This window comes from Cavia porcellus, unplaced genomic scaffold (assembly GCF_034190915.1).
Source record: "Cavia porcellus strain 051 isolate PalLab524CR breed Dunkin Hartley unplaced genomic scaffold, mCavPor4.1 scaffold_25, whole genome shotgun sequence".
Taxonomy (NCBI): domain Eukaryota; kingdom Metazoa; phylum Chordata; class Mammalia; order Rodentia; family Caviidae; genus Cavia; species Cavia porcellus.
The window spans coordinates 49,660,071-49,687,136 of NW_026947508.1; the positions used below are offsets into that span (position 1 = coordinate 49,660,071).

Here is a 27,066-nt window from a genome sequence, read left to right on the forward strand (position 1 = left end):
TCCCAATGCTGCTTTAAACATTTAAATGTTGAGACAGGGTTCTGCCAAGTCACTAAGTTGTGACCGTGATCCTCCTGCCTCAGCCTCCTGAAGTGCTGGTATTGCAAGTGTGTTACCATGGCTGGCTGAAACTGACTCTTTTTGGTTATAAGATGTGAGGGTTCAGTAAGATATTGCATTCTGTGTGCTATTCAAGCATAAGGATATTCAGAGATTACACTGCAAGGGCGGTCTTAAAGGACACTGTGCTTTAGGGGTAAGTCCCCCAAATACTCCTGTGTCCAAGGCTTGGTGCCAGGTGAACTCTAGAGTCTTGTGACTTATGCAGGCCCTTGCGAGCCACCTTCACAGGGACAGCAGCATCTGACTGGTCCGTGCTCCTTAGGCTTGTGAAGTGAGGGCTTTGCTCTACTGCTTTCCCACCAAAGCAGCAGAACCATGATCATGAACTGACACCTCTGAAAATGTGAGCCAAAGAAGCCTTCCCCTTTATAAGGCAACTTTTCTCAGGCACTTTGTTATAGTGATGGAAAGCATACAACAGATGTTAAACTCACAAAGTCCAATTTGTAGAACTGAACAATTGGGAAGGGAATTTCCTGGAGGTCCTTGCAAGTAACTTTAGGAGACACACATTGCATGTACTTTGGAAAACGTCCACCATATATATTTTTTCATTTACATAACACTTTCCTGCATTAAACTCAACTTTTATATACTTGTCCAACCCCAGTTCACTGAACCATTCACTAAACTAGTCCCAGATACAGTGGCTCAACAACGTAAATGCACTTCCTGTTCTCGTAACAACCCAGGGCAGGGCTTGGGGTGGTGGGCAGTTAGCTTCCCAGTGATGTGGACCCAGGTTCCTTCCAAGTGAGGACTTTCCCACTACTTGTGCCTGGTTCTTTTGCATCTAGCCATTGTCAAAGAAAAGCCCAGTGACATGTGGCTTTTACACTTCTGTTCACAGTACCCTGGAGAAAAGTTAACCAAAGATTCTGACTGCAATTCTGAGGCTGGGAAATGCAGTTCAGCTGTGTGCAGAGGAAGGTATCTGACAGATGAGGAAACTACTCTTAACATGACCAATCAGCTTGTCAAAATTAGTTGGTCACAACTGAGTGAGAAAGCCAGGACTGCAGCCAGATTTGATAACCATGTCAGCCCCGCCCTGGCCCATGCCACCACCTTACCTGGACACTCGCCTACTGCCTCACTGTAACCTGGCCTCTGGCTTACAGATAGAGATCTCAGGAACATCTATTCTGGATCACCCTGGGCAATGACAGAAAGGGACTTGTCAGCCCACTGCTCTGTTCCACATATTCTCTTAGCCCTTGTGCATGGGCATGTGGGTGTAGCGGGGGGTGCTGATACAGCTGCATCTGAACCCAGGTCGGACTCCACACTGTGGTCCCCTGCTCAGCAGCACAGTAGCTGCCTGGCAAGCACAAGGTCCCAAGTTTGATTCCTGGTACCAAACAAACAAAACAAAACAAAAGACAAGGGTCAGCTTCAGACCAGACTTTTTATTTTCACAGAAGCAGCAGCCCCACAGCACAGGAACATGAGTCCACAGGCACAGCTGCTGCAGCTGCAAGCCCGATGGGATACTCATGCCTTTCTCTGTGGTTCTTATGACCAATGAAAAAATAATCACACACCATACACTACCATTTCCACCTCTCTTCTCTAATAAACAGTAGTACTTCCTTTCAGCCAAGGGAGATGGCTGTCACTGATCTGACAGAAATCCTTCATGCAGGCAAGAAACAGGCTCTGGAGGGGATAGGCACAACTGCTCTTTATATGCTGCCCACTGATGCCAAGTTCAGCTCCACTGGGTGTCTGCTGCAGAGATGGACAGACAGGCTGCAGGCAAAGTTGGAACTCAGCTCATGCTTGGAAGACTTTCCTAGGCAAGATGTTGCTGAAGCCTCATTTACCTGAGGCTGGTCTGACTCCAAATTACCTCCCCTTCCCAGGTAAGGTCCATGGAAGGCTGGATATTGGTCAGGGGACTAAGGGTAACACTGCTGCCAGCGTCTGTGGCTACAGCCCAGGGCCTCCTGGATGGTGGCTCTGAAGGTCAAGCCCTTGCGCCGGTGGATTAAACTAGCTCGGGTAACCTTTCGTCTAAATGAAGTAGAGTCATCAGTTCAGTGCCGAGCAAAGGATCACACAGATTAGTACTTGTGTGCTTTTCAGACTAGAGAACGAGGGTCTTCTGTCCCCTCCAGGCGCCAAATGGCAAGGAAGACTTTCTGAATGCCACAAGGACACTGTGCCTGCAAGACCGTGCTGAGCCACTCTTTGCAGGGAGCCCAGCCCTGTGGGGAAGGGGAGAGCGTCCGTCACAGGGTGGCTCTACAAACACTAGCAGTGGAAGGGTGAGATGGACACTTCCTGACCAGCCCCAGAAGAGCTTTGCTGAAAATGGGATGGGAGCTGCCTTGGAACTGAAGGACCTTAAGTGACAGATAATCCCCAAGTGTCACCTGCATCATTTATTTTTCTTCTTTCAACATGAACAATGGCTGGTTCCCTGGGCTTTGCAACAGTGGTGTCTAAGACTTTACCTGGAAGGACTCCAGGAAGGTCTCACCTGACCAGGGTGACAGGTGAGGAAACTGCAGCGTGGAGGGATGAACACCTGCCTGTGGATGCAGAGCCCGCTGACAGGCGAGCAGGGACTGGGCACCAAGCACTGAGTCCAGCATCACCATCACGGCTGTGACCAGCTCAGCTCTGTCTCCCTTGTGGACCCCAGCTCCTTCCTCTAGGTCATCACTCGGGTCTCTAGCTGGGGCTGGCAGATCTTAGGATGGAGCTGCATAAACAGCCACACTTGGACAGCAAGGCAGAGGGAGCTGCACAAGTTCTCTTCCCTCTGAAGGGAAACACAACTAACTTTCTCTGAGCTTAGGATTTGTAAGGCACTGAAATTAACTAAGCTGGGGGGCAGGTGTGGGATAAAGAAAAGGGGAGATGAGGGTAGGAGAAATCCAGCTAATGCTTCTTTCTTTCAGCCCCAAAGCGAGACTCTTCAATGAAACACATGATGGGGGCTCCGTGTCCTCCTTACCGCAGCCCCCCAGCTGCAGAGAAGTACAGATGCATCCCACCATGACTCAACTGGTCCTGGAACACGAGGGATCTCTGGGGTGGGAAGCCAAGGAAAATGCGTCCTGGGATTCAGTTCAGAGCTCAGAACCCTCTCCAGTCACATCCTGGACACAGCTCTCAATGGGCTCAGTGACGGCTGGGCAGGCCTGAGACAGCAGCACACGGGGCAGGATGTCGCCAAGGACAGCAGAGAGAACTTTGGGATCGGACTGGGCTTTGGCACAGCACATCTTGGACTTGCCTGCCCCACTGATGCCCCACTGCACCCTGAAGGCGGGAGGCTCTTCTGGCTGACTCAGGCAATGGCGGTACAACTCCAGGGCATCCCCTTCATCATTCCAGCCAAACCTGTGCACGGGGTGACTAGCGGGAGGCCTTTTGGATTCAACTGTTGAATCCAGAGCGCTTTAGTCAGATGTGATGCTGAGTGGGAAATAGTAACAGCTACGGTGTACAAAGCACCTTTCATGTGACAAGTGCTGACCTAGAAGGCGGCCTGCAGGTATAATTACCTGCATCAATAGATGGAGAGACTGGAACACAGAGGGTTAAGTGATGCACCCAGAGACACTCACTAATTAGTGACTACCCCAGGACCTGGACTCAGGGTGGCCTGACTCCAAGTCCAACATACTTGCACTTGACTGGGCTGCCCCACACATGATGGGGACACTGGTGGGGCCCTCTGGGTGGGATTTCTGGAGGGGTTTCTTTTGAAAATGTGCGTTTGGGAAAGCAGCCAAGCTGGGTGAAGCGATGGTGCAGGTCCATCCGCCTGTGTCTGTCTGTCCTGGAGGCTGGGCTCAGTGTCTTGCGGCCTTGCAGATCTTGTCGTACACCTCGGGGAAGGCATCCTCGCAGCCCAGCTGCTTGCGCAGCTTGTGGTACAAGGAGCCGTCGAACATCTCCCAGAACTCTTCCCGGTCCATGTAGCAGTCGGCGTACAGCATCTGGAACCTGCAAAGGGACAGGAGCAGCGAGGAATTGGCAGGCAGTGCCAGGAGGCACAGGGAGGCGACAGACACTTGAGACAAGTCACTCACCCATGCACACTGCGCACAAACTTCTCCAGCTGCCGCATGCAGGACCTGGCCTCGAAGTGCTTCACACGTGGCTCTCCATAGGCGCCGATGTCCACATAGAGCTCAGTCTCATCTCCCTTGGGGTGCACCAGGCCTGGCTGGCTGGGCAGGATGAATGGGCACAGCCAGATGGGGTAGACCTGGGGAGGCCGGCCAGGTGGGCAATGGTGCCTCTTCTTGGGCAGGTGACACTTCCACCCTCCCACAGGGGCCCTGCTCTGCTGCCCAACGCATGAGTTACCAGCCCTGATGCCCCCACAGGAGCTGTTCACAGAGGTGCTTGTCACCAGGGCCACTGCCAAGTGACTGAAGCCTCTGCAGGTAATAGGGACAAAGCCTGACTTTACAGTTGGAAAAACTGAGGCCGAGAGGGCAGACAGGCCCAGCAGGTGGGCTGTGGGCTCAGGGGAGAGGCTGTGAAGTCCTGGGGCCACGCCTGCTGCCACTCACATGGATGTCGTTGTGGAAAGTGTGCAGGGCCTGCCGCAGACACTTCATGGGCACCAGCATGTCCTGTACCACATGGTGCTGCTCGTAGAGCTTGCGCAGGGTCTCGCCCTGGGTCAGCTTCAGCAGTGAGATCTTGGGGGGCACCAGCCAGCCAAAGAGGTAGCGGAAGATGGGGTTGTTGCCGAAAGGGATGATATCCTGAAAGGCCAAGGTTGGGATGGGGAGAAGGAACCCAAGTCTTCCTTCTCTTCTTTCACTCCTACCCTGTCACCCCAGCACTTTGCATTCAACTGTCAATGATCTTTCAAAACAAAAAAGCAGACCATGCTACTTTCCCGCTCAAAGCCCCCCTGATTTCCTATCACACACAGAATGAAACAAAGTCCTTCCTTGACGTACAAAGAGCCATGAAATTCACGCCACTGACTTCTTTCTGCTTCGGCTTGAGCTTAGCAGCCTTCCGGCTAGTTTCCAACATCCTGGTGTCCACTGGGAGGACAGTGAGCACGTGAAGAGTATAGTCAGCCCCTGTTGCGCACAGCATCACTCACGCAACAAGCACAGTGAAAGAGCCAAACGTCAGCACTCTCAGAGGAAAGCAGGGTGGATCATCCTGACTGCATTTGGCAACCGTCTTTTTGAGACAGGGTTTCACTACGCAGTTCAGGCTGTCCTGAACTCACTTTGTAGTCCAGGCTGGCCTTGAACTCATGGCAATCCTCCTGGTCTCTGCCTCCCAAGTGCTGGGATTACAGGCGTGTGCTACCATGCCTGACTAGCAAGTCTTAAGTGCCATAGTAAAAGCACAAGTTACCAAAAGGAAAAACACATAAACTGGACTTCAGCTACATTAACAGGGCTTTACTAAGAAAGTGAACAGACCTGGTACCGATAAAAAGGAAAGTGAACAGAAACATACAGAATGTATCTGATAGTATGATACCCAGAATAGCAAAGAACTCTGTCAACTCAACAGCAAAGATAAGAAGGGCCCTGTCAAAAAAAATGTTCAGTGGAGGAGAGGCCAAGATGGTGAGCAGCAGAGAAAACAGCCTCTCTGAGAGTCACGTCCCGACCCTGGAATAGAGCATCGGGAGGAGACAAGGAGTGAAGTGGGCCCCCTGCACCAAAGATGAATCTGGACTGGGAATTGAAGCCCCCCGAGAGAGTAAAAAAAACTCCAGTGAAGAAGGCGGCGGTAGCTGGCTGTGCCTTCGCCTGGAGCCAGACTCACTGTGTGAGAGGAGCAGTTAGAACCTGGAGACACACGTCATGGTAGCGGCTGATGACCCCAGAGGCCTCTGCAGAGAGATGTGGTACTGGAGGGGACCAGCAGACTGGCTGGCAGTGAATGCAGTGTATTTATTCTATACGTGGGAGGCAGAAATTGCCTGGGAACCGTCTTGAAGACAGGCTGCCTGAGCTCAGAACCCCGAACTGCTGCCAGCTCCATCAAGCAGATCCCAGGTGAGCTCAAACCCATGGAAACTGCTGGGTTTGGTGACGAGCCCAGTGAGTCTGGTTTTGGAGCAGGCCTGCTGAGATTATCCTCCACCCTGTCAAAAAGCTACTGCCGGCTCGCTGGGAGAGATGTGCACAAATTGGGACTCTGTCTCCACAAATTGTCTGCTAGAGAAACCAGAATGAACTCTGGAAGTGGCCTTTCATTCTTTCTTTTCTTTGTCCTTCATTGCTCGATATTGTTTTTCTGTAAATGTGAACATGGTTTCTAGCCTCTGTGCAGTTGTGGCTCTGTTCTTTTTATCTTTTATTCCTTTCATCTCTCTTTTCCTTCAGTCTTTGGTACCGGTTTCCCAGAGCTGGAGTGATTCGTGTTTGTCCTCCCACCTTACTTCTAATCTATTCTTCTTCTTATACTTCTCTATTTTTCTCCTTAATCCATTTTAAATTTTAACCAATGAGGGCCAAACTCACTTGTATACTGCAGATAATTTTCTGGTTTTAGATTTTGTTATATAACCACCAACCTAGTTCATACAGATAAAAGTGGCAAATTAAGGATTAGCACAGTTTCTCTAGAATGTGTTTGATGCCATTGGTACCACTATAGTCAAAACTGACATAATTGTTCTAAATAGCTGTTTGTCCTGGTACTCCATGACCAAGACTAACTCACAGAAAATACTGTGGCACAGTGCCAAAGAACCAGAGACTTGGAACAAGGAATAGTTTCTCATGTCTCAAACCCAAACACCAGCTACTCCTAGAAGACACCTCAGAGAAGCAGTCATCACCTAGGAATCCTAAAGACTAGCAAATAGAGCAACCCACCATAGGCAATTTATAAGCATCATGCCAGGAATTAAACTAAACAAAAGAAAGAAAAATGAAAAAACACTTAAAATGCAACCACAGACATCAAGTTCGCCAAAGGCAGATCCAGAGAGCAATGAGGTGGGACAATCTGAAAGCCCTACACCTGGCCTCCCCGAAGTGGTAACCACAAAACAATGGAAGGAGGCTCTGAAAAACTGAAATCAGAAATAATCAAATTAAAAGACCATGTTTAGTGATGCTAAGGCAGACACAGATAAAAGAATAGATGACCTTAAGAAAATTATGGAAGCTCAGCATACAAAAGATATAGAATCCATAGAGCAGATTCAAGCAGATACCCAAGAGAATAAAAATTTCACTGAAAGAATTCAGAGAGATTAGGCCAGTGTGAAGACAGATCTCAGATACTGAAGACAGGCTTGCAGTTAGTGACTAGTAAAAGAAAGATTCTTCAAAAATACTAAGGGACTATGAGATATCAATCCAGCAGCTGCTAGATGAGACAAAGAAGAATAACTTAAGATTAATTAGAGTCAATGAACAAGCAGGAGATAGCACAAATGACATTAAAAATGTTCATAGACATCATGACAGAAAATTTTCTGATAGAGAAAAAGAATTTGACATAAATAAATGAGGCATACAGAATTGCAATTAGCAATTATATATAAAAAAATCTACAGTCAGGCATATCTTAGTCAAGGTCCTAGAAATTCAACACAAGAATAGAATTCTGAAAGCTGTAATAGAAAAGAAACAAATCACCTATAAAGAAAAGTCCATCAGAATCACAGCTGACTTCTCAGCACAAACTCTCAAGTCAAGAAGAGCTTAGAGTGAAATACTCCAGGTTCTAAAGGAAAACAAATTTCAACCCAGATTGATGTACTCTACAAAACCATCTTTCAAAACTGACATAGAAATAAGATACTTCCATGACAAACAACATCTGAGGAAATTTAGGAACACAAAATCAACATGTCAAAATGTTTTGAAAGACATCCTAGAAAGAGATAATAAGCATTATAGCTCCATGAACCCCAACAGAAGGAATTCATCAGGGAAAGCCAACAAGTAGAAGGAGGGGGAAAAATGGGGGAGCCAGTAACATGACAAGGATAAGTCAGTACATATCAGTTGTAACCATCAATGTTAGTGTGGTCTCAATTTACCAAGCAAAAGACACAAACTTACAGAATGGATCAAGAAGCAAGATTCAACAATATGCTGCTTACAAGAAACACATTTAATTCAAAAAGAAATTCATAGACTGAAAGTCAAAGGATGGAAAACAATGTTCATGCAGCAGAAACCCAGAAAAAAGCAGGGGTAGTTATTCTATTTGCAGAAAAAATCAATTTCAAGCCAAGACTGATTAAGAGAAAGGTCACTATATCCTTGTAAAGGGAACAATCCAAGAGAAAGAGATAACTACCAAAAATATATATGCAATAAATACCAGTGCACCCAATTATATAAAACATTAACAGAATTAAAAATCATATAAGCCCTAATATGATTGTGCTGGGAGACCTCAATATCCCACTGTCACAAAAACACAGATAACTAGACAAAAAAAGTCAATAAAGAAATATTAGAACTAAATCAAACTTCTGAACATAGGGACCTAGTAGATGTCTATATATAGAGGGTTTTACTTTACAACATCAGAATACATTTTCTTCTCAGCTGTACATGGATCATTCTCCAAAACAGACTTTATACTGGCTCATAGAACATGCTTAAGTAAATGCAGAGGAATTCAAATTATCCCATGCATACTATCAGACCACAATGCAATGAATTTTAAAGAAATTAGACAGTTTTTATAGCTAAATGATAATGACAATAAAACAAACTGGAACTTGTGGGATATAATGAAAGCAGTATATACTCATATCAGTAAATACTTGTATCAGGAAAACAGCAAGTGCATATAAACAAGTTAATGTTGAACCTCAAACTTCTAGAAAAAGAGTAGGCTAAACCAGTAGCATACAAGGGTGGAAATTATAAAGATCAGAGCAGAAATTAACATACTGGAGACTTAAAAAAAATACAAAAATCAATGAATCAAAGACTTGGTTCTTTTAAGATTAAAACTGACAAACTCTTAGCCAACCTTATCAAAAAAAGGGAAGAAAAAACTAAAATCCATGCAGTTAGGAATGAAAAGTGTGAAATCCCAACAGACCCTGCAGACATCCAGAAAATCATCTATACCTAATTTGAAAACTTGTATTTTAATAAGATGAAAATACAGAAAAAATGGACAGATTTCTAGATAATGTAAACTACCAAAGCTGAATTAAGAAGCTATAAAAATCCTAAACAACCTAATATCAACAAATGAAATTCAAGATATAATTAAGAACCTATCAACAAGGAAATCCCGGCCCTGATGAATTCACCGCTGAATTCTACAAGAAATTTAGAGAAGACCTAACACCACTGCTTCTCAAACCCTTATGAATTAATAGGACGCAATACTCCCAAATTCATTCCTGGAAGCAAGCATTCCAAGCATTACCTGATAACAACACCAGAGGAGGCTCCAATTAAGAAAGAGAATTACAAGCCAATCACCCTAAGAAACATTGATGAAAAAAAATTCTCAGTGAGATACTGGCAAACAGATTGCAGCAAATTGTCAAGAAGATTGTACACCTTGATCAAGTGGGATTCATTCCAGGGATGCAGGGGTGATTCAACATACGTAAATCCATAAATGTAATACATCATATTAACAGAACCAAAGACAAAAATCATTTGATAATCTCAGTAGATGCAGAAAAAGCTTTTGACAAAGCCCAGCACCCATTCCTGATAAAAACCTTACAAAAAATTGGACTAGATGATCTTTATCTCAACCTGATAAAAGCCATCTATGACAAACCAACAGCCAACATCATACTAAATGGACAAAACTGAAAGCTTTCTCTCTAAAATCAGGAATAAGACAAGTATGTCCACTGTCTCCACTCTTATTCAATATAGCCCTGGAGGGGCTGGGGATTTAGTTCAACACCGTAAGTGCCTGCCTGGCAAGCACCAGGTTGTGAGTTCAATCCCTGGTACAAAAAATAAAATAAAATAAAATAAAATAAAATAAAATAAAAAAATAAATAAAAGTAACTCAGTACAGCCCTGGAAACTGTAGCTAGAGCAATTAGACAAGAAAAAGAAAGAAAGAAAAGGAAGAGAGATAGGAAAGGAAGTTAAACTACTGTTATTTGCAGATGACATGATAATCTACTTAGAAGATCCCCAAAAATCCACCAAAAGACTTAAAAATCAATAGCTTTCCTATGCATGAATAACAAACCACTAGAGAGAAATCAGAGAAACTGTATCTTTTATAATAGCATACCCCCAAGAGGAAATACCTAGGAATCAATCTAACAAAGGATGTAAAGGACCTTTATATTGAAAACTACAGTCCTCTGAAAAAAGGCGATTGAAGAGGATATTAGAAAGTGGAGAGATATCTCATGCTTGGGTAGGAAACAACCAATATATTGAAAATGGCCGTACTTCCAAAACTCTTACACAGATTTAATGTGATTCCAATCGAAATTTCAATAGCATATCTCACACAATTAGAGAAAACAATCCTAAAATTCATTTGGAACCAGAATAGATCTAGAATAGGAAAGGTAATCCTGAGTAACAAAGCCAAGATGGGGGCATCACAATCCCTGACTTGAAACTATACTATAAAGTTCCTATGATAAAAACAGCACAGTATTGGAAAAAACAAAAAACAAAGCAAGTCCAAAAATGAATGGAACAGATTAGAAGATGCAGAAACAACTCCAGACATACTAATCCACCTTACACTGACAAAGGTGCTAAAGATAGCCTCTTTAATAAATGGTGCCAGAAACACCATCTCTACACTTGCCAAAGATTGAAACTAGACCCATATCTTTCACCATGTACTAAGTTAAAATAGGAATAGATCAAAGATCTAAATGTTAAAACAGAAACTTTAAATCTGCTAAAAGATAGAGCAGGTAAAATTCTTGAAGACATTGGTGTACGTAAAGACTTTATGAATAAAATCCCAATTGCACAAGAACTATCACAAAGAGTCAATGACTGAAATCTCATCCTACTAAAAAACTTGCACAGCAAGAGAAATCACCAACAGAGTGAAGACACAACCCACAATGAGGGAGAAAATGTTTGCCAGCTGTTCTTCAGACAAAGGATTACCACTGAAAACATGTTTAAAAAAAAAATCAGTCCTGACAGATTTAAAGACCAGAAATGCACATGTGAAATGAATACACTTCTCAGATGAAGAAATACAAGCAGCAAATATGTGAAAAAATGTTCAACACCACTGGCCATTCAAGAGATGCAAATTATAACAGCACTGAGATTCCACTGCATCCCAGAAAGAATGGCTGCTATCAAGAAATCAACCAATAACAAACGCTGGAGGGATTGTAGGGGAAAAAAGGAACCCTTCTCCACTGCTGGTGGGGGTGTAGGCTGGTGCAACCACTGTGGAAATCAGTGTGGAGGTTCCTCAAAAAACTAGGACTGGAGGTCCTATTCAACCCAGCTATTCCCCTTGGGAGTATCTTCCCAAAAGAATTAAAAGCATCACACCACAGTGATATATGTGCACCCGTGTTTATAGCAGCACAGTTTTTAATAGCCGGATCTGGGAACAACCTTAATGCCCACTGACTGAGAAATAGATAAAAAAGATGTGGTAGTTTTTTGCTATGGAGTACTACTCAGTCATAAAGGATAAACTGGAGATTTTTATAGGTAAATGGATGAAACTTGAGACCATGCTCATTAGTGAAATAAATAAGACATACATGTGTAAACATCGTATTGCTTCATTAGTATGATGAGTTAAAGAGAAAAAATATAGATGTGTATGTATATAAAAAATAGTTCAGACAGTTATAGTACAGATTTCTCTGAGTTCACTGAAGAGAAAGATCTGTTCTGGCACTATTCATAGTTGAATGCAGGCATCTTGTGCTCTGGGTGAATGATTTGGGGATGCCAATGTGCAGTGTATGTACCATTGCTTCCCCTTGATTGATGTGTTTTGAAATTTTTTGTAGTTTTTTTTTTTATCATCCTTGAAATAGAGAGAGAAGAGGACAGAGAGAGACAGAGAGAGAGCGAGAGCGAGAGCTAGAGCAAGTGAGCTAAAACTGTCCAAATGCCCATCAACAGATGTGTGGAAAAGCAGAGTATGTCGACGGAGCATCATCCAGCCAGGGAAAGAAATGAAATGCTATGGGAAATATACACGGAAACCCTCTGCAAAATGAAAGATGCCAGTCACCCTGAGCACATGCCGCACAATTCCTGCTCATGTGAGGTATCTGGAAGGAGCAGACCCTCCGAGCAGACAGTCAATTTAATGTTGCCACAGCTGGGGGCAGGCTGGAGAGTGACCTGCTCATGGGGTGAGGTTCCCTCTGGGATGAGGAAAAGGTTCTGGAGGCACACAGGGGTGTTGGCTGCACAGCACCGCACATGAATCACACCCTGTGAGCCGTCCACTGACAGCAGCCAACCTGCCAGCCTGGGGCTTCCCTCTGCTTGGGCTCTCTGCCATCCTCACCTTCAGTTCCCTGCTCAAGCATCTCCTGAGGGACCTTTCTCAATGTCTCCCCGCTCCCCCCACTGGCAAATTCCTGTCTACCTTTCGGGGGCACCCCGATGGCCTTCCTGCCGGGGGCAGAGTTGGCCACTTCCTCCTCCTCCTCTCCAGCTCTGCCCAGCAGAGCCCATCTACTCAGAAGGATGACCCTTTCTGAAGGAAAGGAGAGGTCTATGTTTCCTGAAGTGCAGCCCACGAGCCCACTCCTGGCACCCTGGTGACAGCCTGCTTTTGTCACTATCTGTGTCTGCTCTGATCCCTCGGGACACAGTTGGGCAACAGCTGGCCTCACCTGGAGCTCCCAGAAGATGCTTCGAGTGTGGCGGTGGTAGTACTGTCTCAGAGGAATGTACTCCAGGCCCTCCCGGTTTGTCTTCAGGTAGTTCTCCACATGCTTGAAGAACCAGGGCTTGTAGTAATTGCCGATGCTATTCAGCTGAAATGACAAGAGGCCACACTGATCAGCACAGAGCCGAGCACCAGCAGCCACTTGGCAGTGACAGCAATACAGATTGCCAGTAGCATAGCTGGCTTTCCAGAGCTGTCATGTCATCACCGCCTTGAATCTGAAAAGCCAAGTGGGCCTGGGTGCAATGGTGCTCTCTGCAGATGCAGAGGCTGTAGGTGGTGTGCACAGGGCTGCACCGCTGGCTCAGATGATCTAGGGAAATGAGTGACCCCATCCCAGCCTGCTGCTCCTATTCCCTGAGCAGTATGTGAAAATGCGACAGCCCTACCATGATGCAGGGCTCCACGTGGGCAGCTCCCTCCTCCCACCTCACCAGGCCAGAGGTCACAGCTCACCACCCAGCTCTAAGGGACCCTGGCACTTCCTTGCTGGCCCTGGACCCAGCTCTCCGGGCCTTGGGGCACAGCATTCCACCAGACAGCTCCTCCTCTTCTGGCATGAGGTGGAAGTGTGCCAGAAGGACCTTGCCCACTTGCAGGCACTAATCTCCAGCTACTGACCTGCAGCACTCTTCAGTCCCTAATTGCTGTGGGCCATGAGATGACTCAACCTCTTGGGCCTCTCAGTTCCCTTAGCCATGAAATGGACTCTGGGCAGATGCATGGGCAGGGCACCCTGGAAAGGCATAAGCTCTGTCCTGGGTAGCTGGGGCCAGATCCTGCCTGGTCCCATCCCTCCCTGGCTGTGAAGCCTGGAACCTATGAGCCCATTCCTTCACACATAAAGTGACGACTATAAATATATACAGGATTGGAAGTTTGAGCCCAGGCCAGGCAACATAGTGAGAGCTTGGCTCCAAAGGAAAAAAACAAAACAAAACAAAGGCTCACTATAAAGGCCCTGGATTCAATTTCCAGTACCATTAAAAAAAAGTGTGCATGCATGCGCATGTTTCTGTGTGCCTTTTAGATTTACACAAACACACAGTTCTTTATGAAACCAGAACCATCCTATGCACACTGTGGTTATTTGTCCTTTCTACATAGTTTCCTGCTGACCCTGGGCAGGCTGCTTGGCCTCTCAGGTCCCCCCTGGCAGGATGGGGATACTCTCTCTGTTCCTCATGGTGGTCAAGTAAGAGACAACATGGAATGTGCCAAGCACAGCGCATGGCATGCGGGGCTCAGTGTTACCTCTCTGTCCCTTACTGGCCAACCCACTGCATGGGAGCCTGGTGGTCCCCTGCCCTCCCCACTGCCTTTTATCTGGATGTCATCCCACTCTGGAAGGAGGCTGGGAGTATCATCATGACACGCCAGGCAATGGGCCCAGCAGCCCGTGTGCCCCAGCTGGCTGTGCCATGGATGTACACAGCCTCTGTCTGGTAAGGACAGGAAGCTACAATGCAAAAGGAACCACAGCAACCTGAGCTGACTCAGGTGAGACCTGGCCGCACGCCTGGCAGTGGCACCTGCTGCATAATGAAGTCGAGACTAAGGGTACCCAGATACAGGTGTTCCTGATGCCCAGACTCAGCAGGAGCTTTGAATCTGAGAAGCGCAGAAAGTGATAAAGACACCAGATCCTTGGTTTCTCCTGGGGTGCTGGGGAGGCTGGGGGCAGCACAGACTTCAGCTCCAGCCCTAGCACCCCCACAGCGAGCCACTTCCTGCCTCTGGGTCTCCTCTTGGTCCTTACCCTGAACAGCAGAGTCCAGGGGAAAGTCCCAGGCAGGGTTCTACACCACCAAGTCTGGAAGAAATGCTCCTATGACGAGATGCCCCACTGCTAAATCTCATACCCCAGTCTTGTTCACCTGGGGGATCAAGGTCTTGCTTATTGGGACACTTGGCAATGTGACCTCCGAGCCTCTCTGCCACAGAATCAGGGAGTTTTTGGGAAGACCCTGGATTTCTCCTTGGAAAATCAAGGAATCAGGTCAGATATAAAAAACCCCTCTGCCAGTCACGTACTGGGGCAGAGGGCCCCAGCCCTCACTCAGCCCACAGTACAGAGGGTGTCCTCTAGGACACCTCTAGGAGGGTGTCCCAGCAGAGCTGGGAAACCTCTGTTCTGATACCAGGTCACTATAAGAGGTTCTGAGTGACATGCTGACCAGGCCTTGGCCCAGAATACTCCGGCTCTGTGCCCAGTGTTGTCACAGCTGCTGCTGGACTGGACCTTCCTCCAGTCTCTAACAGTGCTGCTGGAATCAACGCTGTGGACAGTACAGTACTTGATGAGCTAACCACAGGGGAGCCAGACACAGGATTCAGAACTGCTCTGTGTTCCCCAGGAGTCCTCTCCCTTGGATTTGTTTCCTTGTCTGAAGAGGAGATCATTCCAGGGGTCTTTCAGGTCTTTTTCTGCTTTTCAAATGTTCCAAGTATACAGATATAGATTAAAAGTCTTCTGGGACACTTTCATTCCTCTATTAGTTCTGCAATAAGATATGCTCCAAATTATAGACAAAAGATGTTTGTGGCTTCATTAATAATGGAAAACCTGGAACCACCTAACTTTCCAACTCTGGGGTAGGGGCTTAGTGAGTGCTATGGAGCTCGCTCCAACGTGGGCACAGCTGGGCAGATGTTAGCAGTGTGGTGGGGAAGGCAGTAAACCCTGGGGCCATGCTTCTCACATCGACACAAGTCTGGAAGGTCGACCCAGATCGTAACAAACTCACTAGAAAACTCTGCAAAGAAATATTCAACCTTGGAAGAAACTCAAGAACTGGACAATAAAAGAGATTCTATTTTTAACCTTATCAGGCTGGCAAAAAATCAAAGAGCGATGCTATCACGAGTGTGTTGGCAGGGACGGAAGGGCAGCACTGTCCAGGGTGGTGGCTGCTCTCAGCTACCAGCATGTCCTATGCTCAGTGTCTGAGCCAGGACTTCATCCTACGTTAGAAAGGGCAAGGACAGATGTCACAGAAGCTGCCATCTTCACGCTGCTGTGTGCGCGAGAGCCGAACAACTGAAGCAAAGCCAAGTGTCATCAGTCAGCAGTGAGTTGGGCAGTGAGATGGTGGGTGTCCAACGCTGGGCTGTAGGAAGTGTGGTCAGGGTGTGTGTGCACAGCAAAGATGAAAGGGGCCTGCGAGGCACAGCTCACACTGTTGTAACTGGTTACCCTGGCTGCGTGTGTGTGAAGAAATATGCATCAACCTTTTCCGTACCTATTTCATCACGGTTACACAGCAAACACCTTTACAGCCTGGCTGTGGGTCACAGCAGTAGGTGGTCTTTTCTTTCCTTTTCCTTGTCTATGCCCTCGAATTCTCTTAGGAAAAACACAAATCTTTTTCCTCCCTCTGTCTTTTTTTGGCATGGGGAGGCACTGATAGAGGAGGGCTAAGGCTGAATGTATGCTGGGGAAGTCTCCTACCACTGAGCCACACTCATCACACAAATTCTGTTTTTTGTTTTTTTGCGTGGTGCTTCAGAATCCAGATTGTCTTCCCCACCACACTGCTAATATTTGCACGCTTTTTAAGACAGCATCTCACTATGTAGCCCAGGCTGGCCTTGAACTGGCACTGATTCTCCTGCCTCAGCCTACACAAATCCTTCCTCACTGGAAAAAAATTTACTATTAAATATTGGATGGTGCCAGAAATAGTGATACATGCCTATAATCCTAACTGAGGCAGAAGGATGGCAAGGAGTTGAAACAGCCTACACTACATACAGAGACCCTGTCTCAAAAAACAAAAATGAAAAAGTTACATGCTATGAGTTAAAGGAGTGTTGATCTGGATTCTGAAGCACCATACAAACAACTGACATCTTTGCTTTGTCATCGTATGGAAATTTCCATTACCTCTTCTAGCCTCAGCTTCCTCATCACACAACGGTGCTGCAGTATAAACTAGGGATGGCGTCTGCTGAGAGGGACTGGAGCAGAGAAAATGAGCTCTCGTCACTGAAGGAGACATCGTGGCAGGCAGGGCCTGCTGCCTGAACCCCACGCAGGCCCCCAGGCCTGCTCCCTCCCAACCTCGGTCCGCAGCAGGCTCACCTTGCTGAGTTCCGCTTCGTCGGTCATGACGCCAGTCATGATGACGGCCTCATCCAGGGAGTAGAGCAGCCCCTCAACAAAGTGGTTTTCTGGCCGCTGGGACTCGACAGTGAATTTGTCACAGATGGCTTCCAGGCCTCGCACTGGTTCGAATCGCAGCTTGACGTACTTCTTGGCAGGGATGATTCTGATCTCGGCAGCCACCAGGAATCCCAGGGTCCCACAGGACCAGGGCACAGCATAGAACAGGTCTGAGTTCTCGGACTGTGACACAGAACAGACACTTGCTGAGAGCCGGCACCACGGCTGAAGGGCACTCCTTTTCTTCCTGCCTCCTGCAAAGCTGAGCAAACCTTTACAAACTGCTCTCAGCACCCCGACAGGTAAGAGAAGTGTTTCCGGCAGGTGACAGCCTCACCCACTGCCAGGCTCCCAAGTCACTGACTCGAGCCCGCAGGTGGGCGTTCCACACAGCACCTCCTTGGTGGCCATAAAGTTAGCTGTCTCTAACCTCCTTCTTTTCCCTTTTCCAGAGAAAAGTCATTGACCTTTTGACCATTCTAATTCTGACTCTCAAAAAGCTCCTTTCAAAAAAGTTCAGCCTATCTTGGCTTTGCCAGTGGGCCAGCCCTGTGTGTTCTCTGTCAAACCTGAACACCTTAGTGGTTGGTATGGAGGTATTATGGTTTGTCTCTAAATGTCTATCAAAGCCTCATATAGTCATAGGTGTGGCTTTGTCAGAGTTGGCCGGATGTAGAGTGTGTCACTGATTCTTGGTGCAATGCTGGGATTAAGAGTGGGTGATTGCTGGATCAGCTCCAACCGGTTTTGTACCATCCTAGACACAATATGAGGGACAGAAAAAGGCTTGTCTTTGTCTTCTACTTGCCATGAACTGGTTCTCCTCTGCAATGCCCCTCTGCCAACACACCCTGTCTTGGACCTAGCTGATGATAAACTAAAACCTCTACAAATCATGAGCTAAATAAACTTTTCACCCCTTAACTTGTAGGTGGTGGGTATTTGGTCTCAGTAATGAGAAGTGACTAAGGCAAAGGAGATGGTGTGGGACAGGATAGGGGCAGGCAGGTCTGTAGCAGGCCAGGAGGAGCCTCTCCAGAAGCACCCCTAGGCTAAAGGATCTTGCATGTGGCTCACAAGCTAACTGTCCTGTCCAGATCACTGCAGCTGATCAGGATTAGATACTTAGCAAGCGCTTGGCTCTGTACGAAGTACGAAACGCCTCCTCGTCCTCCCAACCATGTGCTTAACACAAGAGGAGCTGAGCCTTGGAAAAAGGAGATCACCAGGAATGTGTGTCTGGTGGTAAACAGGTTTGAAGGCAGGGCCCGGGCAAGCATTCAGGAAATCATTCTGCACTGTTGAGAAGCCTGACTGAGGCTTCTCCAAGGCCACTGCTTCCAACAGGACTCCTTTGTGGGGCTCACACCTCTGTGCAGTAGCCAGGGGGTCTCTAAAACATTCGCTTCAAGGCACAGCCAGAACGGCCCTTCCACCTCTGAGTCCCTCACATCTACTAGGGCAGACCTGACTTACAGTTCTAATTCTGTCCTACTCCTTAGGTAAAATGACTCAGATATTTGCATCCTACTCTGGTGGCAGAATTCTCTTTTCCCAAAGCAGTGTACTTGTTTTTGGTTATACCTTACATCGTGTGACACAGGGCTCTGATGCCTAACCCTGACCTAGTCTGGAGAGGCAGCCTGGGGTAACAGATGGACGAGGATGGGGATCTGGGCACCTGGTTATTTGAGTCTCAATTGCAGGATTTACTATCCATGTGACTTAGGCCAAGATCACAAACTTCTTTGTGCTCTCCAGTCTCCTACTCGTTAAGTAAGGATAACAAGAGCACTTACTCAGAGACTATTGGAGGAATAAATGCTTTAACAGATATAAAGAATTTACAACATGTCCAAGCACTCGGAAGGGGCCACACAAACTTCTGTTAGCACTGTGGGTACGTGTGATCAGGAACATCTGAAACCGAGCCCAGGGGTGGATCCCCCGACCCTTAACTTACCGGTGTGCATCGCATGAAGCTGCCGTCAGCTAGGACCAGCTCGTAGGCAGTACAGATGTGCTGGAACAGGCCATACTTGTGGGATGACGACTCGATGCCTGTGCCCATGATCAAGCCCCCTGCAGGGACACATGTGTCAGCTTGGCAGAGCTGTGATGGGCAGGGCAGGGATGGCAGACATGGGGCTATTAACTTAGCACAGATTCCCACTGAGGTTGATCTGGCGAGCAGAAGTGAGCAGGCTGGGCTCACTCAGGCGCCAAGGGCCTTGACCGAGAGGCAGGAGTGAGTGGACAGAGCGCTCCGGCCAGCTCAAACTAAAAATCCATCTGCATTTGTTTTAAGTAGATGTCAGTGAAAACGAAGGGCTGGAGTATGACCTGTGGGACGGGCTGAAGGAGGGGATACTCCCTATACAAGAAAAGGCTTCCTGTGAGCCTTGTGGAAGAAAAGTGGACTGGACTTATCCTCGAGTCCCACAGGTAGGGATGGACTAATGAAAGTCCCAGGAAATAGATCCGACTGGAATTTAAAAAGTGCCTCAGATAACCTGAGCCTCTCAGAATGGTGGACAGTGAAGTTTTGTCACTGGTGCTAGGTAAGTATGACAGAGTGACTTCTGTCCCAGATGGGAGACTGGTCACTTCTGGACCAGCTGGAAGGTGGCCAAGTCCCCTCTGCTCTGATCCTGGGACCGTCTGACTCCTCTCGCCCTTGCACATGAGTCCTCACCCACTGTGAGGTCGTCGAGCTCAGGCAGCACGGGCAGAGTCCAGCCAATGGAAGTCAGCAGGGCGGTCACCTGTCCCATGGACACCAAGGGCTCCACACGGACGATCTGTGGACATGAGAGGAGACCCAACTCTCAAGGAGGTGGCCAGGCCTGACGAGGGTTCCTGCACACAGGTGACATTCCCTACCTTCCTGAGCGCACGGCACAGGTGTTCCAGTAGCCATTACCAGCCCTGTCTACAACGCTACAATGCCTTTACTTATGCTGATGCTGGGTTACTGAGGCTTGAATCACATCCTTTAAAACGTGTTATACTGAACGCTTTACTTTTTTCTAGATTACAAGAGAAATAGTCATTTGAAAGACTCAGCAAAAGTAAGGAAGAAAACAAAAACACATTCCAGTTCTTCCAAATTATTTAAATGGAGTGGATTTAGTTTATTTTTTTTCACTACATGTCCATATATTTCCATCGCTAATTTGTGCTACAAACACACATATGGATAGTGTTATCCTCAAAAAACCCCTCAGCACTATGACCATCACTCCTTATCATTTACTTTCTTATGAAACATGTGGGTTTTTTGAGACAGGGTCTGGCTATGTCTCACACTCATGGTGATCCTCCTGTGTCAGCCTCCTGGGTGCTGGGATTGCAGGCATGCACCATCATGCTTGGCATTAATGTGGTGTAATGGGCATGATATGATATTAAGTAGACTTCTTCCTGCTGAGATGCAGCATCAGGACTGGATTTACCTTACTGTCTGAAAACACACACATACCAACCACAAAAAGCTAGACAAAAAAGGTAAGAAACAAAAGTTTTCAACATAGTGCACAAGATTTAAAGGTTGAAGGTTAGAGACCCAGAGAGGCAGAAAACATGAACTCTGAGAAAACTTTAGCTTACTGCCTGGGCCAGGCAGGGCCGAGAAGGGAACCCCCAGAGCCTTGGGCACTGGTTGCCAAGATGGAAAAGAGCCCAAGAAGACTATGGAGAAAGGAGTTTGCAGACGGCACACAGGAGAGGAACAGTGCACAGAGAGGAAGCTGCAGAACTGTGATGGGCGCTGCTGGGGCACTAGACTGAGTACCAACTGGCGTCTACACGGTGGGTATTTCCAAAGCTGAGGCCAAGGCTAAGGAATGCGCCACCAAGCAAAGGAGCAGGGGGCAGCAGGGCTCATGGAGGATGGCTTTTGCTTCCACAGAAGCCGGGAAGACCTCATGAGTTGCAAGGCTTTGGTGGAGTTCTCTGAATGGTCTTGTTTCTATAGTGGGGGTCGACTTACCCTAAATTCAATGCCATTCCAGTGCCGCCTAAGAAAATCGGCCTCACAGGACTGAACTATTTCCAACTAGCTTAGCTATCTCCAGGGACAAAGCTCAAGGCCTGCAGAAGTATGACAATATCTAGCACCCAGCAAAGAACAAGGTCAGAATCTAATCAATCTTCACTAGGCACACAAAGAGACAGGATAACTTGACCCACAATGAGGAAAAAAATCAACCAAGTAAAACAGATCCAGAACTGACAGATGGTAGAATCAGCAGATAGGAACTTTGAACAGTTCTTGTAATAACTTCATTCTCTATATTCAGATACTTAAGAGACATTACAAAGATATTAGAAAGATACAAATCAAAACTTCTACCAATGAAAACCACAATGTCTGAAATGAAAGGCACACTAAATTGAACAATTAGATATTGCAGAAGAAAAGATCAGTGAACTTAAATATCATTCAAAGTAAAATATAGAAAAAAGGGCTTTAAATCCCATCCAAAGTGAAATACAGAAAAAAAGAACTTTAAATACCATCCAAAGTGAAATACAAAAAAAGAACTTTAAAAAAAAAATAGTGTATCAGTGAACTGAGCTATGGACATAAATATCTTAAGCCTAAAAACAGAACTTCAAAATACATGAAGCAAAAACTAATGGAAATGTAAGAGACATAAATGAATCCACTGTTATAGGCAGAAATTTCTTTATAATCAATAAAATAAGAGAAAATAGGTAGACAGGATATTTGATCATGACTATGAATTAATGTGAACTATTGACATTTATGGAACATGTCTCCCTAAATGGCAAGATATACATATATAATATGTATACATATAAGGTATACAGAATATAAATTCAGACAGAACATATTTGGGGCGATGAAGTTAAGTATGGGTAAGTCGAAAAGCTTTCTAATCTAAATTATGTTTTCTAGCCAGGTGTGGTGGCATACATCTATAATCCCATATTTGGGAGGCGGAGGCAGGAGGATGACAAGTTTGAGGCCAGCCTGGACTACACAATGAATTCAAAGCCAGCCTGGGCTGTGTAGCAAGACCCTGTCTCAAAAAATAAAATAAAATAAAATAAAATAAAATTCTCACAATTGGAATCAGATCAGAAAACGTTAGGAAGGTCTAGAAAACTCTTAAACATTTGGAAACTAACCAACAAATTTCTAAGCAACCCAGACATCAAGGGAGTCATCAAAAAAGAAATCAGAAAGTATTTCAAACTGAATAAAAATGAAAACAATGAAATTTGTGGGCTGTCTCTAAAACGGTGCTAAGCAAATTTATAGCACTAAATATTATCTTTTTTAGAAAAAAAAGTTAAACTAATGACCCAAACTTTTTAAAAAGCCAGAGTGAGGTGTGGGCTTGCACACCTTAATGCCAGCAGTCTGAAGAAGGAAGATTTCAAGTTCAGAGCTCAGCCTGGGCAACTCTGACCCTGTCTCAAGAAAATAAAATAAAATAAAAATTTTAAAAATTAAAGAAAAAGATAAAAAGGCTGTAAAAAAGGGGCTGGTGATGTGGTTCAGAGATAGAGCAAGTGCTCTGTATATATAGCTCTGGGTTTGATCCTCATCACTGCAAGAGCAAAAGCAAGCCAGGAGTAAAAGAAATAACAAAGATCAAAATAAAATCAATGAAATCAAATGCAGTTCTTTGAGAAGGTCAATAAAACCGATTTGTCTGTAGCCAAACTGATCAGGAAGAAAACAAAGCAGATACGTATTAACAGTAAGAAGAATGAGTGTCAAAGCTGAGCTACAGATTCCACAGATCGTTAAGGACAATGCAGACATGTCACGGACTCTGTCAATAATTCACACAAGTCACTCAAAGGAATACATGCCTTTAAGACACTAACTACCAAAGCTCACCCAAAAAGAAACAAATTGGAAAAGCCCTATATTTATTACTAAACAAACTGAATCTGCAGTTAAAAAAATTTGCTCACAAAGAAAACTCCAGGCCTAAACAGCTTTATTTTATGGTTTCTATAAAACTTCTACAGGAAAACCTAGCAGACCTTTGTGACAGTAGCTCAGGCCTTGCTTCAGGATATGGAGGAAGAGGCAAGGAGGCCCCCATACCGGGGGCAGTGCTGCAATCCTCCCTGGGCCGGGAACTGTGTATTCTCACCTGCTTCTTGGTGTCCACCTCCAGGATGTCCATTAGGTTGATCATGATGTTTTTGTGTGTCTTCTTGTACTTCCCAACCCGCAGCGAGACGGTGAGCCAGCCGGGGCGCCCTGTGCACATGAAGGTCTTGCTGCCCTGCTCCTTCCATTCTCGCACCTGCAACCGGGGACAGAGGCTGAGCTGGCTCCAACAGAGACCGTCAGAGAAGCTCATAACCTTGCTTCCTGGAGAAGCTTGGAAGGATGCCTCCACTAAACACTGTGAGGAACACAATGACGAAACGGATGTGGACTCTGGCCTCAGCCTCTGGCATCTCCCTGACTGGCAAGGCCAAAAGCAAAGCCTCGATCCTATACCACTAGGTAGGGAGCCGGGGATTTAGTTCAGTGGCACAAGTGTCTGCTTGGTAAACATGAGGTTGTGGGTTCAATACCCAGTATCAAACAAATACACACATACACACCACATTCCACTAGGTATGACGGAGAAACAGCTAGAATACAACAGAGTGTTTCAGAAACATTAACTGGGAAGCTCAGGAAAGGTTTACATCAACAACTGTCATTTATTGGGTGCCTCTGCCATGCCAGACATCTATTGTATAATGTCTTGTTCATCTTTATAACAATCCCCTGGGAAGATCTCTTTGCAGATGAGGAAACTCAAGATGTAATGTAACTTGCTCAAGACCACACCAATAACTAGCAGAGAAAGATGCACAGCCAAGACTGCCTGCAAGCCCAGGAGGACAGCTCAGCTGTCCATAGAACAGCTAACACTTATTCTTATTTTGTGAACAGCCTTATCCCAAGTAGTAGCACGCATGCACTCATGAACATTCTTCTGGGGACAGAAGGTGAAGGACCAGGAAGCCAACGAGAAGAGGAGCTTTGGCAGAATTTTGAATTTGCACAAAGCACAAAATAGAGAACAAGTGTCCCAGAGGATGACAAGCCATCGGGAACATGGGTGGTCCATTCCTGAAGAGAAGGACACCTTCCGGGAAGGTTTGTTGTTTTAACCTATCTCTTTACCCCATCTTTCTTGGCCCAGGTGTGACTTATTCTACTCCAAGAGGGAGCCATATGACAGAGGTTTGGTTCTATTTTCCTGGTCAAATACAGGATCTAACCAGTTCTAGGGAAGGTCCTTTCTTGGATGGATCTAAGCTAGGAAGTGTTGAGCTAGGAAGAGCCAGCCCCTCTGAGAATGAAGGAAGCCAGTAAAGTTCCTTGCTCCAGTCATTTTAAACTGAGTTTCTATCACTTGCAGCCAGGAGTCCTGTCAAATCCTGGCTGGGTTTCCTGGCAGAGGTGGCAGTGGAGCTGGTTCAGCAAACAGCTCAACAATGGGAAGGGCTTTCTTGCAATAAGCGCTGGGATTGCCACATGAAGTGCTGGTGTTCAAGCTGGGGGGGGGGGATACTGAGAAAGGGAATCCCATGAGTTGGGGGTGAAAGGATATGAGGTGAGGATTTCAGGACCAGTCAGGCCTGGTTTTGTCCAACTCAGCAGTCCATAACGGAACTCAGGACAGAGGTGTGTGTGAGTGGGTTACAGTGCCGCAGTGAGGCTAGAAGTGAAGGCTGAAACTCTTAAAACACTGGCTGGACTGGATTTTGATGGGAGTTGACAAAGATTCTGGGTGGGGAGGCAATGCCAAGAGACACGACCCTTGGCCCTACGCACATGCCAAAGAGAGGTAGGGAGCAGAAAAATGGGCCACTGTTCAGGCAGGTGGCAAAATAAGCCACATATTATGCAACAGAATTAGACTTACAGGTTGGAAAGGCTGGGAATGAAAAAAAGGGCTCAGGCGGTGGCCTCAAGCTAACCAGGGCTCCAACCCCATTTACTAGTTCCATCGTCCTGCAACATGACTCACAGTTTGAACTTCAATTTTTCCCATTAGTAAAACAGGTACAAGACCTATCAGCACTGCTACTAAGATTATATGTAACAGACACCCTGGCCTAGACAGCAATGGCCAGGCTGTGGCACAAGGCAAGGGCAGGGGTGGGGTTGGTCTTCTGGGACCCGTGTTTTCTGTCTTCAGAAAACCTGTCTAGTGCGGGTAAATGAGAATTCACTAAGCTGCTTCTAGCCAGGTCTCATGGGCCAAGGAATCAGGAAACAGTTGCAGCTTTCTAGGAGCTCACAGTTTGATCAAGGAGTCTTGCAGGTAAATCGAGGATCCAAGCTCACAGGAAGAACTGGGAAAGAGGTGCAGCTGGGGAGAGGGCAAGCAAGGCTCCGGACCCAGACGAAAGCAGCAGTGCAGAGCACTTCTGGACGCAGACCCTCCTGCCCCCGGCCTACAGTCTCGTCCCTCACGGGAGTCCTGTAGCATCATCTTCAGGCTCCTGCCAGCGCGTGGCCATCAGAACAGGGACAACAGGAAACAGACACTCGGCAACCTGATGCCAGAGGAACATAAGGAGGGGCAGAAAGAGCCAAGACATTGCCTAGACCAGAAGCCCACGCCAGCCCCGGGCCAGGAGCTGCAGCGGGGTCCCGGGCAGTCTGAGGAGGGTGGCACAAGGCAGGATGTCCAGTTAGGGCGCCTTTGTCAGGAGCGGGCCCTCCCTCCCCAAGGGCCGCCTGCAGTTTGGGGCTGGACTTTATTCACTTTACTTCTTTATTCTAAAAAGCGCCCAAAGCACCTTGTGGCCACACAATAAACTTTAACCTCTAATCCAGCCCCCAGGCTCCTCTCTACTGCGGCCCGCAACTAATCACTAATCTCCTTCCCTGCGGATAGGCCTGCGCTTTCCACCTCCCCGGTCCGGCTCGTGCGACCGTACCCCTCCCCCGCGTCCCCGACCTCTCCCGCTCCCCTTCCAGCCTCCCGGAGCCGTTCCTCCCGGCGCCCGCCCGCCCACCTGCTTTTGGATGTCCCGCACGCGCTGCTCGTGCAAGCGCGGCGCGCTGCTGAGCCGGAACACCACCCAGGCGCGCAGGTAGTAGTAGATGTCGAAGATGAGCGACAGCGGCAGCAGGAAGAGGCACACGAACACCCAGCGTTGGTGGATGAGCACGAACTCCAGACCCTTCACGCGCACCCACAGCAGGAAGAGCAGCGCGCACACCGCCAGCGACACAGCGGGCTCCATTGTGCCGGGCGCCGCGCGGGAACGGCCAGGGCTCGCGTCGCCGGTCGCCGAGGTAGCCCAAGGCCCGCTCCGCTCAGCGCCCGCCGCCGCCGTCTGGGGAGCCGCGGGGTCGCCCGCCGCCTCGCGATTGGCTTGGGTCGCCGAGGTTCGGTGGGCCGAGACCCGGGCGGCGACCAATGGCGAGGCGCGCCGGGGATCGGACCAGGAACCCGCCCGTCTCATTGGCTGCGGGAGCCAGGCCGCTCCACCTTCTTCTCGCAGGCACGCTAGGAGGGGCCGCGCCTGCCTGCCTGCCTGCCGGGGGCGCCGCGGGGCCGGGTCGGCGGTGGGGTCCAAGTCGCAGAGCCTGGTTTCCCGCGCTAGTGTTGCGCAGCGCCCTCCTTCTCCTGGTGGCACCTCCTCGAGCCGCGCGCCTAGCGGTCACGCGTCGGCTTACCCTGCGAGATTAGGAGGCGCCCAGCGCCAGGGGGACTCCGCACCGCCGCAGTCCCTGGGCCAGGCTGCCGCGGGCCGCGTCGCTTGGTGCGTGGCGCGGGACGGGCACCTTCTTATGTCTCCAGGCGTCCGGTACATGCCTTTGCGCCGCGCGGCCGTGCTGGGTGATGGGGAGCGAGGAGCCTCCTTTTCTCCAGGAAGAAGCACCCAGAACGTTGGAGACCTTACTGGAACCGTAAAGCACTTGGCTGCCGGCAGCTTCTCTC

General features: G+C 47.5%; 1 protein-coding gene across 1 annotated transcript; it reads right to left on the reverse strand.

The window, feature by feature from the left end:
• Window positions 1-1,512: 1,512 nt before the first annotated feature.
• Dhcr24 (24-dehydrocholesterol reductase) lies at window positions 1,513-26,482 on the reverse strand. The gene is made up of 9 exons (XM_003464069.5): window positions 26,135-26,482; window positions 23,254-23,409; window positions 19,809-19,914; window positions 19,077-19,195; window positions 17,033-17,296; window positions 12,893-13,036; window positions 4,662-4,859; window positions 4,173-4,351; window positions 1,513-4,086 (listed from the first exon to the last, which is right to left on the reverse strand). The coding sequence occupies exons 1-9, from the start codon at window positions 26,363-26,365 to the stop codon at window positions 3,933-3,935; spliced, it is 1,551 nt and encodes a 516-aa protein (XP_003464117.1). The 5' UTR covers window positions 26,366-26,482; the 3' UTR covers window positions 1,513-3,932.
• Window positions 26,483-27,066: the final 584 nt, after the last annotated feature.